Source organism: Oryzias latipes, chromosome 4 (genome assembly GCF_053564925.1).
Source record: "Oryzias latipes strain Hd-rR chromosome 4, Olatipes_Hd-rR_3.1".
NCBI lineage: Eukaryota > Metazoa > Chordata > Actinopteri > Beloniformes > Adrianichthyidae > Oryzias > Oryzias latipes.
This window is the reverse complement of record NC_136240.1, coordinates 11408017-11421380: the sequence shown is the minus strand read 5'-3', so window position 1 is coordinate 11421380 and position 13364 is coordinate 11408017. Positions and strand designations below refer to the sequence as shown.

The 13364-nt window shown below is 39.3% G+C and overlaps 1 protein-coding gene across 1 annotated transcript; it reads left to right on the top strand.

Annotated features, from left to right (window-relative positions):
* The first annotated feature begins 244 nt into the window (after positions 1–244).
* On the top strand, positions 245–13218 carry mfn1b (mitofusin 1b). The gene is made up of 18 exons (XM_004067727.5): positions 245–433; positions 841–997; positions 1097–1232; positions 1505–1667; positions 1807–1931; positions 2068–2176; positions 4150–4257; positions 4418–4571; positions 4879–4946; positions 5793–5914; positions 6704–6830; positions 6999–7103; positions 8203–8305; positions 8766–8983; positions 9074–9253; positions 10134–10330; positions 11022–11156; positions 12482–13218. Exons 2-18 carry the CDS (start codon positions 850–852, stop codon positions 12549–12551), a joined length of 2268 nt encoding a protein of 755 aa, XP_004067775.1. The 5' UTR covers positions 245–433; positions 841–849; the 3' UTR covers positions 12552–13218.
* The last annotated feature ends 146 nt before the right edge of the window (positions 13219–13364 follow it).

Here is a 13364-nt window from a genome sequence, read left to right as displayed (position 1 = left end):
TGAAAAAGCCTTCATCTGCAGAGAAGGGAAACGGAAACACTGATACATACAGTTTCAAAATAAAGAAACATGATCACACAGATTTCAAATTTACTTTCAAGTAAGTCGGCATTGTGAAATATACTAATTATACATAAAAAATAAATATATAAAAAATTACCAAGGGATACTCGTAAACTTCCCGAACAATCAGCAGTCATATATTTTTGTGACAATGTCACACTGAGAAAGTTTTTATTTTGAAGGTCTGTACCGGAAGTTGTCTTTAAGTTCGTAATAAATTGCCGTCTATGCCTTTGCTGGGTACAAACAGAAGGTTAGCCAGGTTCAAAGCAGGACTTTTTTTTATAGTGATGGAAGTTTTCTGTACTGCCTACATGGATTTGTAGTGTTTATGTAATGAGAAGACAATATCAACTGTTTTAGGACTGTGGTAAGGAAAATAAAACAAAATTCACTTTTTGCTAATGCTAACTATGTGTTTGCGCTAGTTTGCTAGCTTAATTTGTTATACACTCACGGTTTGGGGACTTACCATATTTTGGTTTTGTGTGTTCAGTGTTATAACTAATGTTAAAAAAAAGGAAAAGTACACTTCCTTTGAGTGACCGATTTCTGTCATCTGCATGTGATACTGCAGGTCGTCCTTGTGTGTCACGCGTAAATTATGCTGTTTTTCTTTGGTAACTGCACATGTGTGTTTGACTTGTCAGGCGGGTCAGCTTTCCCACGTGTGTCCGCAATATTTTACTCATGCTACAGCTGTAAACAGGCTCAGTCTAAATAGCATTTCTGCTGATTTGGACTTTACCTACATCGAGTCCCTCTGTCTCTCCACAGTTTGGCACCATGTCTGCAGCCCCCCAACTCCGGCGGACAGACTCATCCCGGGGGGAGTTCTCCCCTCTAAAGCACTTTGTTGTGGCCAAGAAAAAGATTAGCGATGTGTTTGAACAACTGCTCAACTATGTGAAAGAGACCTCAGAGTTTGTGGAAGGTGGTCGTTTTCCTGAATGTCACTATTTAATGATATGTGAAAATGAACGCCATGTTTACCTGTTTATGTTATTCTTTTTTTTTTTTTCTGTGCTGACAGACATCAGTGGGAATACAGCTTTGGAGAACGTTGCCACCCCGGATCAAAAGTCTGAGATCCAGGCCTATGCGGACAAACTTGCAGTCATTAAGGAGGTGCTTGCTCGGAGGCACATGAAGGTAGCATTTTTTGGCAGGTGAGTTCATGTTCCACAGAATTGTTGACTTCTATACATTACCTGAGATTTTTGGGGGATGTGTCGTAAGTATCGTACTTTAACAAGCAAGGACATGTTATTTTTACAGCATTTTCACACAAAAATCATAAACAATTCAAATATCGCAATAAAAAAAACCATTAAATAAAACCTGCTTTTAAGGTAAAAAATAATAATAGATTTAAGTTTAAGGGCTTGAGATGACACTCCAGCACAAAAAATTAGTTTACTTGTGTGTTCTTTGCTTTTAGAACTAGCAATGGGAAAAGCACAGTGATCAATGCGATGCTGAGGGACCGCGTGCTGCCCAGTGGAATTGGCCACACTACCAACTGCTTTTTGAGTGTGGAGGGCACAGATGATGACAGGTCTTATCTGAAAACAGAGGGTTCTGATGAGGAGAAGAGTATTAAGGTACATTTTGGTACTTTGGTTTTTACATTTCCTGCTTTTAAACTGTTTTGATCTAAATTGAAGAGAACGTTGGCATTTTGTGTAATTTTCTTGAAACCTTTTAGTCATCAATCTAATTTAACTCACAATTCCTCCACAGACTGTAAACCAGATGGCCCATGCGCTCCATATGGATGAGAGTCTGGACGCAGGCTGTCTGGTCCGTGTGTTCTGGCCAAAAACCAAGTGTGCGCTACTTCGAGATGACCTGGTTCTAGTAGACAGGTGACAGGATCAGTCATTTGGTTTTAAAGTGTTCTGCATTATATTTTGCAATTCCCAAACGTGTTAATAATTTTTTTTTACAAATGTCAAATTGAATGTATATATTTTCTGCCTCTTCCTGTCACTCGTTCTTTAGTCCTGGGACAGATGTAACGACACAACTGGACAGCTGGATTGACAAGTTTTGCCTTGATGCTGACGTCTTCGTGCTGGTGGCCAACTCAGAGTCCACTCTCATGAACACGGTAATGACTGTCACCCACACAAGTTTATGTTTAGTCAACATCCTAAAGGATTTACAGAATATGTGGGGATCTGGGTTAACCATTGTAGTCCATTTGCTTTAGGGGTTAAGGAAACATTCAAGGTTAGAGAATTCCTTCAGCCAGAAACAGGCTAGCTGGATGACTTCTGAACTAATAAATGATGGAAAATTGTGCCTCCCCCCCTGAAATGTTGGTTTGTTGTTAAGTTTTGATCTTGTGACATTTTCACTGTTTTAAAGTGAGAATAACTACAAAACTTTGGTTTCAAAAGTTTCCTCAACTCTCAGCCAGTTTTGTAATACTTAGAGAAAACAAACCTTCATATTTCATTTCAATTTGTCAATTCAGACAAAGTAATTATATAGAACACTCTTTTTTTTATTGAATTAACAGTTAAAAAAAAGCTGTTTCTGATTTTAAAATATGATTAGATAAATGCTTTTTTTATTCCTGTATGGAGGTTAACACATACATTTTACATTATGAAAGAAATAGAAAACAATAAACAGCTCTGTTTCATATCATTGTGTTTCTGCAGGATTATCTGAACATTTAAATAGCTGAGGCTTATTTTACCCATTGTGATGATCAGCATATACAGACAAGACTATAAATATTTGGACAGAGACTCATTCTTTCTAATTTTGTTTCTGTACTTTATCACAGTGAATTTGTCCCATGAAATGAAGGGATTGTGTTTAAAAAATACGTTTTTCACATTTTTATGCAATCTTTTTGTTCAACCCATGGAATAAAAGCTGAAAGTCTGCACTTCAATGGCATCTGAGTTTTTTTTTTTATTTAAAATTCACTGTGGTAATGTACAGAAACTAAATTAGAAAGAATGTGTCTGTGTCCAAATATTTATGGTTATGACTGCATATCGCTTTCCTTTGCCGCTGCAAATGAGGCTGGTGCGTTGTTACCGTGACAACGTGTTGTACCAGTAACGACCGCTTGTTGTTAAAGCAACCCACACGAGGAAAAAAAACAAGAATAAAGTACTAAAAACTGGTTTATTTTTTTTTGTAAGTGACCATGGTATAAGCGTGTTAATGGCTTTCAAAGTGTGCATTATCAGAAATTAATGCACTTCGCATCGGATGGTTCAGCCTTCCACCGCGTGCGTTAATTTCCGATAATGCACACTTCGTCAGCCATTAACCCTTACTTGACTAACACCAAACAGTCTCAGCAGCAAGTACAGCACCCTTGCAGGGATGTCACTTTCAGATTTTTGGTAAATGTCTTCCTCTGAGCCCGTTTGTGGTTTCACATGGACAGACAGGTTTCACTTGTTCTTGACCACTCAGGCATTCATGCATAGTCATGCTAAAGTCATCCACTGACAGAGCTCCAGTAGTGGAAGGAAAGGAAAAGCACTCTCACGTTTAGTCTGCCTCTTTGTTTTTGTTTTTTTGTGTGTGAAAATAAACCACACTCTAAATAATAAGCATATGTATAATGTGGTCCCCCGTTTATTGTGGGGGTTATGTTCTAAAGTAGTGATCTTTATTTTTAAGAATTAATCATGATGTTTTAAGGCTGTAAAGCTTTTTACTATTCTATACAAGTTTCTCAGACAGACAAACCATTTTCAACCTTTTCTCTCTTGTTTAAACTCTCAAAGTTCAAGCCTTTGTAAAGTCCAGGATAATAGAATGAAAACAAAGACCTGATTCCCATCGAAGATGTGAATTTGGAAAAATGAACACTTTCTGTACAGGAGATACGGCACAGAGGAGATTGATTGACAATGAAGTACAGTCAATGGGGATGCAGAACACAATGCACTGTAAAAAAGCATTCAAATAATACAACGAGGCTGTGAAATGTGAACCACGATATAGCAAGGGAACACTATATAAAATGAAATAAAGTATGTTGTTTTGCTGATCTAAGCTGCTCGGCGCAGCCTTAATCATGACCTGTCCTTCTTCCCTATTTTACAGGAAAAACATTTTTTCCACAAAGTCAATGAGCGCCTGTCAAAGCCGAACATCTTCATCCTCAACAATCGCTGGGATGCTTCAGCAAACGAACCTGAATACATGGAGGATGTAAGTTAGTGTCATGTCAGAAAAATACATAAAACCTTCTTTAGTGTCATCAGTTTAATGAAAAATCCAAACACTTTCTTTCTATTTTCATGCAGAAACATTGATTTTTGGATTGATAGTGAGTGTTTCTCAGTCAAAAATGTGGCCTTTCCCATCACAGGTGAGGAAGCAGCACACGGACCGTTGTGTTAACTTCTTGGTGGAGGAGCTGAAAGTTGTGGACCGGGAACAGGCGCCCAATCGCATTTTCTTCATCTCTGCAAAAGAAGTGTTGAACTCGCGCATGCAGCGCGCCCAGGGCATGCCTGAGACCGGTGGGTGTTAAAACATTCCTGGACGCGTGTCTCCAGATGAACACAACCCCTGTGTTGTACAGTACATGTACAAGCCACATGTTTGTGGTCTCTATTCAGACGGGATTTTTCATGTTTAGTTCTTTGCTTTGTTCCAATTGTCTTTTATTTAATAAAGAAAAAAAATGTTAAAATGTTTCTATGCAAATAAGTATAAACAGAAGTGGTGATTGTTGTCATTGAAAATTTAAAACTAAATTATTATGACTGGCTATATTTTGTCATTTTTTTTATTTGATCCTTCTGATGTGGTGCATTTCTCCAACAGGTGGCGCTCTGGCTGAAGGCTTCCAAGAGAGGCTGAAAGAGTTTCAAAGCTTTGAGAGAAGATTTGAGGTTTGTGCACATGTGGGCTTTTGAAAAGCAATTGATTTATAGGTATTATTTATTTAATGTAAATGTATGCACCAGTCCAACATGGCCAACAAATACGATTATTTTTGGACGTTCTAGAAATGGTAACTTCAAGAAATTCCGCTGTTGTAGAAACAATGTTGTCTGTGTGTGTTTGTGAAGGGGTGTGCGTTGGATGATTGTTGTGACACAAGCAGGTATGTGCTAAAAACGAAAGCAACAACAAACAAATGTCTGCCAGTGTGGAGCAGAACTGCTGCTGAGGGTTTTTGGCAGGCCTTTAAGTCAAAGCCGACACCCACAGGGGCTCCTTCAACCAATCACTGTGCCTTTCCATCAACCTGCGTCTTCATTGCTGAAATCTAGATTCACTCTGGTTGAGGGCATCCGTTACAGTTTATTTCACTTTTGTGATGGCGTCTCAGCTGCTTTCATTTTGTGTTTATGTTGTGTACAAAGGCGGCTTCAGGGAAAACCTGCATTGTGTCAGAGATGGAAGGAAATGTCAATGACACAATGTGCTTGTCTTTATAAGTTATCCATAGAGTTTGTTTGATTTGCAGTGTTGTCTGTGTTCTCATTTTTTATAATTTCGCCTCACAAAACTGTGACGGTGCAAAAATACGGCTGTGGGACACAAGATACACACTCTGCTGCTGCTGCCATTTTCCCACCTGTTTTCACTTCTGTTCTGTTTTCTTTTAAGTTAAAAGTAGCAGGTGTCTATCTTGTCTGGTGTTACCCCCCCCTCCCCAGACGGCGCACAAACATGGGGGCGTCTAAAGCCGCTAAAGCCGTCACAGTAACTTGTGTGTTATGGCCTCGCAGGAGTGTATCTCGCAGTCAGCAGTGAAAACAAAGTTTGAGCAGCACACTATCAGGGCCAAGCAGATCACTGAGAAAGTCAAGAGCATCATGGACGACATCCACATTGAGGCGGCGGAGAAGCGGTGAGCAGCTGGCTGAACATATTTCTTCCACCTCTGAGTTTTTAGTTGATAGGATGAACTGATTTAAAGCCCCACTCTGATGAAAACCATTCTTTTGGGTTGTTCTTGTGGCATTTTTCTCATGATGGAGGACGTATGTAAAGAAAATTAAGCTTCAAATTGCATTTGTGAGTATTTCTTCATTCAAATTGTTGTGAATCTAAAGAAAATGTGTAGATGTGACATAGAAGCTGCAATCGGCAGGCCACAAGCTCCCTGCTCTGCACTCGTAGATGACTAGATCCATGTTACGTCTTGGTTTTTCCCCGTCAAAGCTGGCATCTGGATCTAAACTGCACTGGCTCCAGCACTGCTCACTATTTTTCTTTTACTGGTAATGTTAGTTCGGGGCGGTCTTACTCCACGCCAACGGTTCTGCCCTCAGGGGCGACTGTGTAATGAACTCCTGCTGCTCTGCAGAAACTACGTCCTAGAAAACGACCCAGGTTTTGGCTAAAAACGGCATAATGATAACTAAACGACCACTGGGAGCGCTTTGAAAATAGATCAAAGGATGATCGGAGTGGGACTTTAAGAGTTTTACTAAAATTGTCTTTTTTTTGTCAAAGTCAGTAAGTTTTATGCAGGTACAGTTAACCAAAGATTAAATAAATTTTGATATAAAAAAAAGCTAAACTAGTCAAATAATGGTAAACTTTCCGAGGATTTTTAAACATTTTCCCAAATCCATTCAGTTGATCAATTTGTGAATGAGTTTCTTCCTTGGGGGGGGGGGGTGTGGTGTTTCAGAGTTGCAGCTTTGGAGGCCAGAGAGAACCAAACGGACCGACTGGAGTTTGTCAAGAATCAGCTCAACCTGCTGATCGCTGAAATTAAGAAGAAGATCAAAGCTATCAGCGAGGATGTGGAGTCCAAGGTATCACTGAGCAGAAGCAGCCTCCCCCCTGACTCAGAAACCTGACTGCTTATGTCAGCGGATCCTAGTGTTGAAGCAAATCGGAATTTATGTTTTTATTTAGTCAGAAAAGTAGGATTTACAGAGTCTGTCTCCTGCTCAAACTGAACCTTGTTGTGTTTCACCCAGGTGTCCATTGCCATGGGAGAGGAGATCTGTCGTCTTCATGTTATTGTGGATGAGTTTCACGCCGACTTCCATCCTTCACCTCAAGTTCTTAAGATCTACAAGTCTGTAAGTGAAGCCTTCACTCAAAAATAAACACAGAACTGTTTAGCTCATGTATTGCATGCAAGAGTACAAATGAAAATCAAATCTAATTGATGCACATGTTTTCTTTGAATTCTGTCTGTAAAAATAATTGATTGTACTGAAACAAAGTCTTTTGATGATTTCACTATAGTGTCAATGGTTCTAGTGCATCGCCAGGCAGGCATTGTTAAAAATCCAGTAGCTGGATTAATCTGGATTAAGAAAGGCTTCAGTTTTGTTTAGCACTCTGTCCCTTTACCTACTAAATCCTCAAATATCATTTAAGAGACACAAAGATACTAGAAAACACACTGATCTGTATCTTTTCTTAGATGAAAATGACAATGAAAGCAAAGTAGCCTGTGTGAGAGATTATGATTGACCAAAATAAAGTCTTTTTATGTTTAGTGTCGCCTCATGCATCTGCTAACATTACAAATTACTCTTTAGTAGATTTTATAAAAAATTAAACCATTTCTGCTTTTCATTTGGTCATTAAAAGACGTACGATTGATTCTTCAATCAAAGCTTTTCTTTGTTTTGTCTGAATTGCTAGCTCTACTTGCCTCTTTTTAAATGCTACTAGTAAGATTTTTAAAAAATATTTTGTTTATCCAATCAAGCAATATGAACATGTTAAAGAACAAGTTCTTATTTGCAAACTTCACCTGGCCAAATGGCTATTAAAATTGGCACATTTAATACATAAATTGTGATAGAAATAATTTCAATAAAAATGTTTTTGTTGCTAAACAAAACAGGGAAATAAGAACTTTTGATGATATCAGAGGAAACTCTTCAGTCCCCCTGAACTCAATCAAATAAGAAAAATAAACTGTTCTTTACATATAGGAATAAGTGAATGCTCTGCAGCAGTTTATCATTTAGAAATGTAAAGATGTTACTAAATAGTCAAATATAGCAGCCTGTGGACATCTGCTCATCTAAATTTACACTCACATGGATCATTTTTATGTTTCAGTTTATTTTTTCCTTTATTTATTTATTGTCTTTCTGCTAAATGCTTTTTTGCAATGTTGTTATTAAAGGGTTAACTTGTGCAAACCCTTGCTGTTGATAGGATCTCCTGTCCCATGTGGAGGAGGGTATGGGCAAGAACCTGGCCTTCCGCTGCACCAATGCCGTCAATGCTTCTGTGCAGTCCACTCAGAAATACATGATAGGTAAAGGAACGTGTTTATTTTATTGTTTTTTCCGTTTCTCGGAACCGTTCCTACTTCAAGACTTTAGTTTCCATTGAGAAAACTCTGAGAAAGCTGCTGAAGTTAGTCAGAAGCTCACGAGTACTCACCAGCATTCTGTAACTCTCAGGGCATGGCTATATTTACCCCCTTCTCTGACTGCCTGGTCCCATGCCTCATTATGCCTCAAATGCGTCAGTGTGACAGGCACACAAGCAGGCTGTCCTCACTGATGTTGATGTGTTTAATGATGTTCATGTGTTTAATGATGTAAAAGGTTTAGCTGCTGCTATAACATTTACTTTTTCTACTCCTTTTCCATTCTGTTCTGGGTTAAATGAGAGGTGAAAAGACAATTTGGTTAAAAAATGATTCATTATAAAGTTGAGTTAAAAAAATAAAAAATAAACCCGTTAGCAACTTCTGTACTGTTCCTCCTCAGAGAGCATGCAGCCTCTTCTTCCTGCCGCGGCCCAGAGTCAAATTTGCATGCTGGTTCCCAACCGAACGCTTGACCTGAGCTACGACCTCAACTGCAGCACACTTTGCAGCGACTTTCAAGAGGACATTGAGTTCAGGTTCTCGCTGGGATGGCAAGCTTTAGTCCACCGCTTCCTGGGCTCTGTCAATGCGCAGAGGGCTCTCAAACTGGTAGATCAGGTAACCTTTGCTCTGCTCTTTGTTTTTGAAGCCATCATAGAAACGTGGCGTTTTTGAGCCGTCCCACTAAACTCTGTCTGGATTCTACAGACGTCCCGATCAGCGCTGCCCGTGGCTCAAACGCCATCCTCGGGCCCGCCTTCCATCGCAGCCCCCGCCAACAATGAGGCCGCGCTCATGAGCCAGGAAGAGCTGATGATAGCACTGGCCAACAACGTGGCATCCCTAACTTCACGCACTTCCATGACTGTTATCATTGCTGGAGGAGTGGTATGTGGTTTTCACAAGCACAAATATGTGACCTATTTTCAACACTTTGCTCTCTGCTTCTAAACCATTGACTGTATATAAGAACTGGACTGGGTGACTCCTCCCCTCTGGCCTTCCAAACAGGAAGTACCTGCTGACTCCAAGAAGCCAAAACCCTATAGAATTTCATTGAGAAATGAACAGCTATTACTCATTCTATTGGTCAGAATAACCATTTTTGCTCTGAAACCCTCATGTTCTTAATAATCCTATTTTTGTTTCATATATTTTTCTTTATTGCAAGTTATTCAAGTTATAAACTGCCCACTGGGATGCCTCAATAAAAGTAGATGGTCTCGCGTCGAACAATCTAACCGTTTAATTGACAGATTCTGTCAATTGGTAGGGGTGTGGCCTCCCAAGAAGCTCACTATTGATTGGCTCGAGTGGTTGCCAAAGAAATGACTCAGATCGACTCGGACCAATCACTGCTTTGTGATAACGTCTGATCCCAACACGGTGGCGTTGGTATATGACAAAATGGCGACTGAATAGATTTGTATTATTTTTTTCATTTTAATGTGACAAAATTTCAAAATATACTACAATATATAGAGTGTAGTACACAAATATATATCTGTACATATTCTTCAAAAAAAATCAAAGTATAAAACAACAATCAACCCAACATAAAACAATAAAGTAAAATATAAACATTATTTTGTCAGTAATGATAAGCTATTGAGACTACTCTAAGCTGTTATTACTTAAAAATCTAAGTGTTTTAAATGACTGTGTCGTCCCTGATTTGTGTGAAAATATTTGCGTGATACGTTGCGTTTGTTTCTTTAGTCTTACATTTTTTGACAGATGAATATTTTTTGTTGCGTTTCCCCCTCAGGTGTGGAAAACGGTGGGCTGGAGGCTCATCGCTCTGTCGGCTTCTCTTTACGGCGTGCTGTACCTGTACGAGAGACTCACGTGGACCACGAAGGCGAAGGAGCGAGCTCTGAAGCGGCAGTTTGTGGATTACGCAACCGAGAAGCTGCAGCTCATCGTGAGCTTCACAAGTGCTAACTGCAGTCACCAGGTCCAGCAGTAAGTTTCCACACGGCTTTGGCTTCTCGGGACATGATGCTTTTCAGTCGGCATGCAACAATTCACTCTCCCCACGATTCGGCTCAAACCTCGATTATCATCATTTTTGTTTTAACATCAAGGTTTTGTTTCAGTTTGAAATGGGATTTTGTAAATTACAAAAAAAAAAAAAAACATGTTGAAAAGTCAATTTATTTAATACGCTTATAAGCAAGTAACACCTTCCAGTTGTACTAAGGCTGATGTAACAGCGTTAAATTTGGCATATTCACGTGTTTGACACTTTCAATATAAACATATGTAAACATATACAGCGGTGATGCAATGACTCCTTTTCCCCACAATTCAGTGTAACAAATAGTTTGGTTTTAAATGGAAAATCTTTACTTTTTAATGTAATTTTAATCATATTTGTCATTTTTTTTGCTACTTTACGATTCCTGATCATTTTTTACCCGTTTATACCCGTGTTTTAGGGTATCTTTATAGGATTATGTTATTATTGATTTCATTATTTTGTTTGGATTTTAATTCCAGTCACTTGAGTCTTTGTTACATATCGATGCAAACCTTCACACACACACACACAAACACACACGCATGCGCACAAAGCTCATCCCCTGCCGTCCCTCTCTTCTGTATCCGAGCTAAATAAATAAGTAGAATGACAATGTGCCTTCTGTGTTGCCAGGGAGATGGCTACGACCTTTGCTCGGCTCTGTCAGCAGGTGGACCAGACACAGAAAGAGCTGGAGGCAGACATCCGTCAACTGACAGACAAGATAGATCAGATGGAGAAGGTCCAGAGTCGCTCAAAGAGCCTGCGGTCAGTACAACTCCTTAAGTCACTGAAGGATCTCTACAATCTGTTGTGGGAATTCTCACAATATTTTATGCCTTGGATCATAAGTGAGTCATAATGCCAGACAAAGTATCCATTTACTGAAATTCATGGACTTTGCGGAAGCAACCGTCCGATGTCCATGAATTTCTGATGGACACCTCGAAGGACAGCATCCCGTTTATACCATGGTCACTTATGAAAGAAATCCCTTTTCACAATAGGGGGACTATTTGATATGTGATGTGACGTGTTGTCATGGTAACGACTACAGAGCCTGCACCAACCTCACTCTGCCGCAGCAGGTGTATAAAGACTAACCTAGGAAGTAAAGTAGTATGTAAGATAAATCTCATGTTAAAGACCCACTCTGATCATCTTTTGATCTATTTTCAAAGTGCCCCCCAGTGGTTTTAGGGTTAAACTGTTTTTAATCCAAAAGCTTGTCGTTTTCTAGGACATCATTTACACAGAGCGGCAGGACTTTATTAAAAATGCGCATCTGAGATATGGGCGGGACTGTTGGCACAGAGTAACCCCGCCCCCTTACTGTCATCCATCTGTTTACATGCTCTCCCGCTAACTTACAGCCCCTCAAACCCCCAACCTAACATTACCGGAGGCACAAAAATGGCGAGGAGCTATCCGGCCGTACAGTTTTGAGCCAGAAACCAACTCAGACGAGGAAAACAAAGACGGCCATGGATCTATTTGTCTGCAGTTGGATGTGGCCTGCCAAAGTAGTTCCTAAATAACCAACATCATCTTTTTCAAACAGCATTTTTTCATCCGCTCCACAACAACACGATAAAACACCATTTTCATCAGAGTGGCTCTTACGAGTGATACAAGCATCATTTCAGAGGGAAACTTTGGCTCAGAATGCTTGTTATTACCCGATGATGAAGCAAACAAAGTTCACAAGCAGTTTCCTTGATCGCTTTTACTGCAAGAAATATCCCCCATTAACTCTGATAAAATGAATAACAACATTCTTTTAGTAATTAATAATGAACTAATTTATAAACATGGGTTCACTCTGAATCAAGACAGACAACAAATGACTTGATTTAAAGGCAACATTGCTGTTGGGATAAACTGGAACAACGAATGTCCACTCGTGTTGTGAGTTTCCGTTGGTCCCTTAACCAGCTGGTGCTTATACCAGCTTAGTTATGTAGAGCATTCAGGCTACTTCTTTATGGGTATCCATGATTACTTTCTATTCACCCATACCATGGTATAGATGACTATAATGATCCTTTGATTAAACTGGGTCAATTTTGTTTTTGTTTTCTTTTGCATTGCAGGCATAAAGCGACAGAGCTGGAGAGACAACTGGAGGAATTTACACAGCAGTACCTGCAGCCACAGGAGTGAAGATGCTCCATCTCCTCCCTCGGCTCTTTGGCTCTCATGGAGCTCCTCATTCCTCAGATCAGAGCCCCGCTTACAAATCTTTTACAAAAAAAAAACTACAACACCAGAAAACTCAACAACAAAAAAACATTTCTACACATTGGAATGCAGAAAAACAAAACTACAATCCCTAAATATGATAAGTCTGGTTTCAATTGTTTCTGTTTTTTTTTTTTTCTTTTCCATTTCAATAAAATACAAATAATCTGTAATGTTGATTAAAAGAATCTTAATTTGATGTGTTTCTCAGCCCCTCAGTCATGAAACTGCGATGCTGTATTTTCACGTTAACATGCTCTGGCACTCATTTTCAGTATGGTTCTTTCAGATTACCTGTTAAAGAACACATTAAGATGGCATGTTTGCTCAAGTATTTGCCTCCAAACATCAACTGCCTGAACAGAATTTCACAATAAAAGCATTTATTAGAAAACCCCCAAATAGATTTTAGGTTTAGCAATCAAATCTGATGCTGCATTTTTAACAACCTTTCAAATATTTTGTAATATTATATTTATATGTTCTATAGTACAACAGTTGGGCCCGATTATTTTGTAATCTTTTTTTTTTCTTCTCTTGAACAAATGTGGAAATACTCCCAGAATGTAATAAATGGTTCTCAAACAAAGTGCGTGCCTTCATATGAACGTTCCAGCCCACCGTGCTCGTGTTAAACGCCTCTGACTTCCTGAAAAAACACAAAAGGGAGTTGTGTGTTGGATGCAAATCCATCAAGCCGCATATTACACCTGTAAAACGTGTCATGCATTTTCT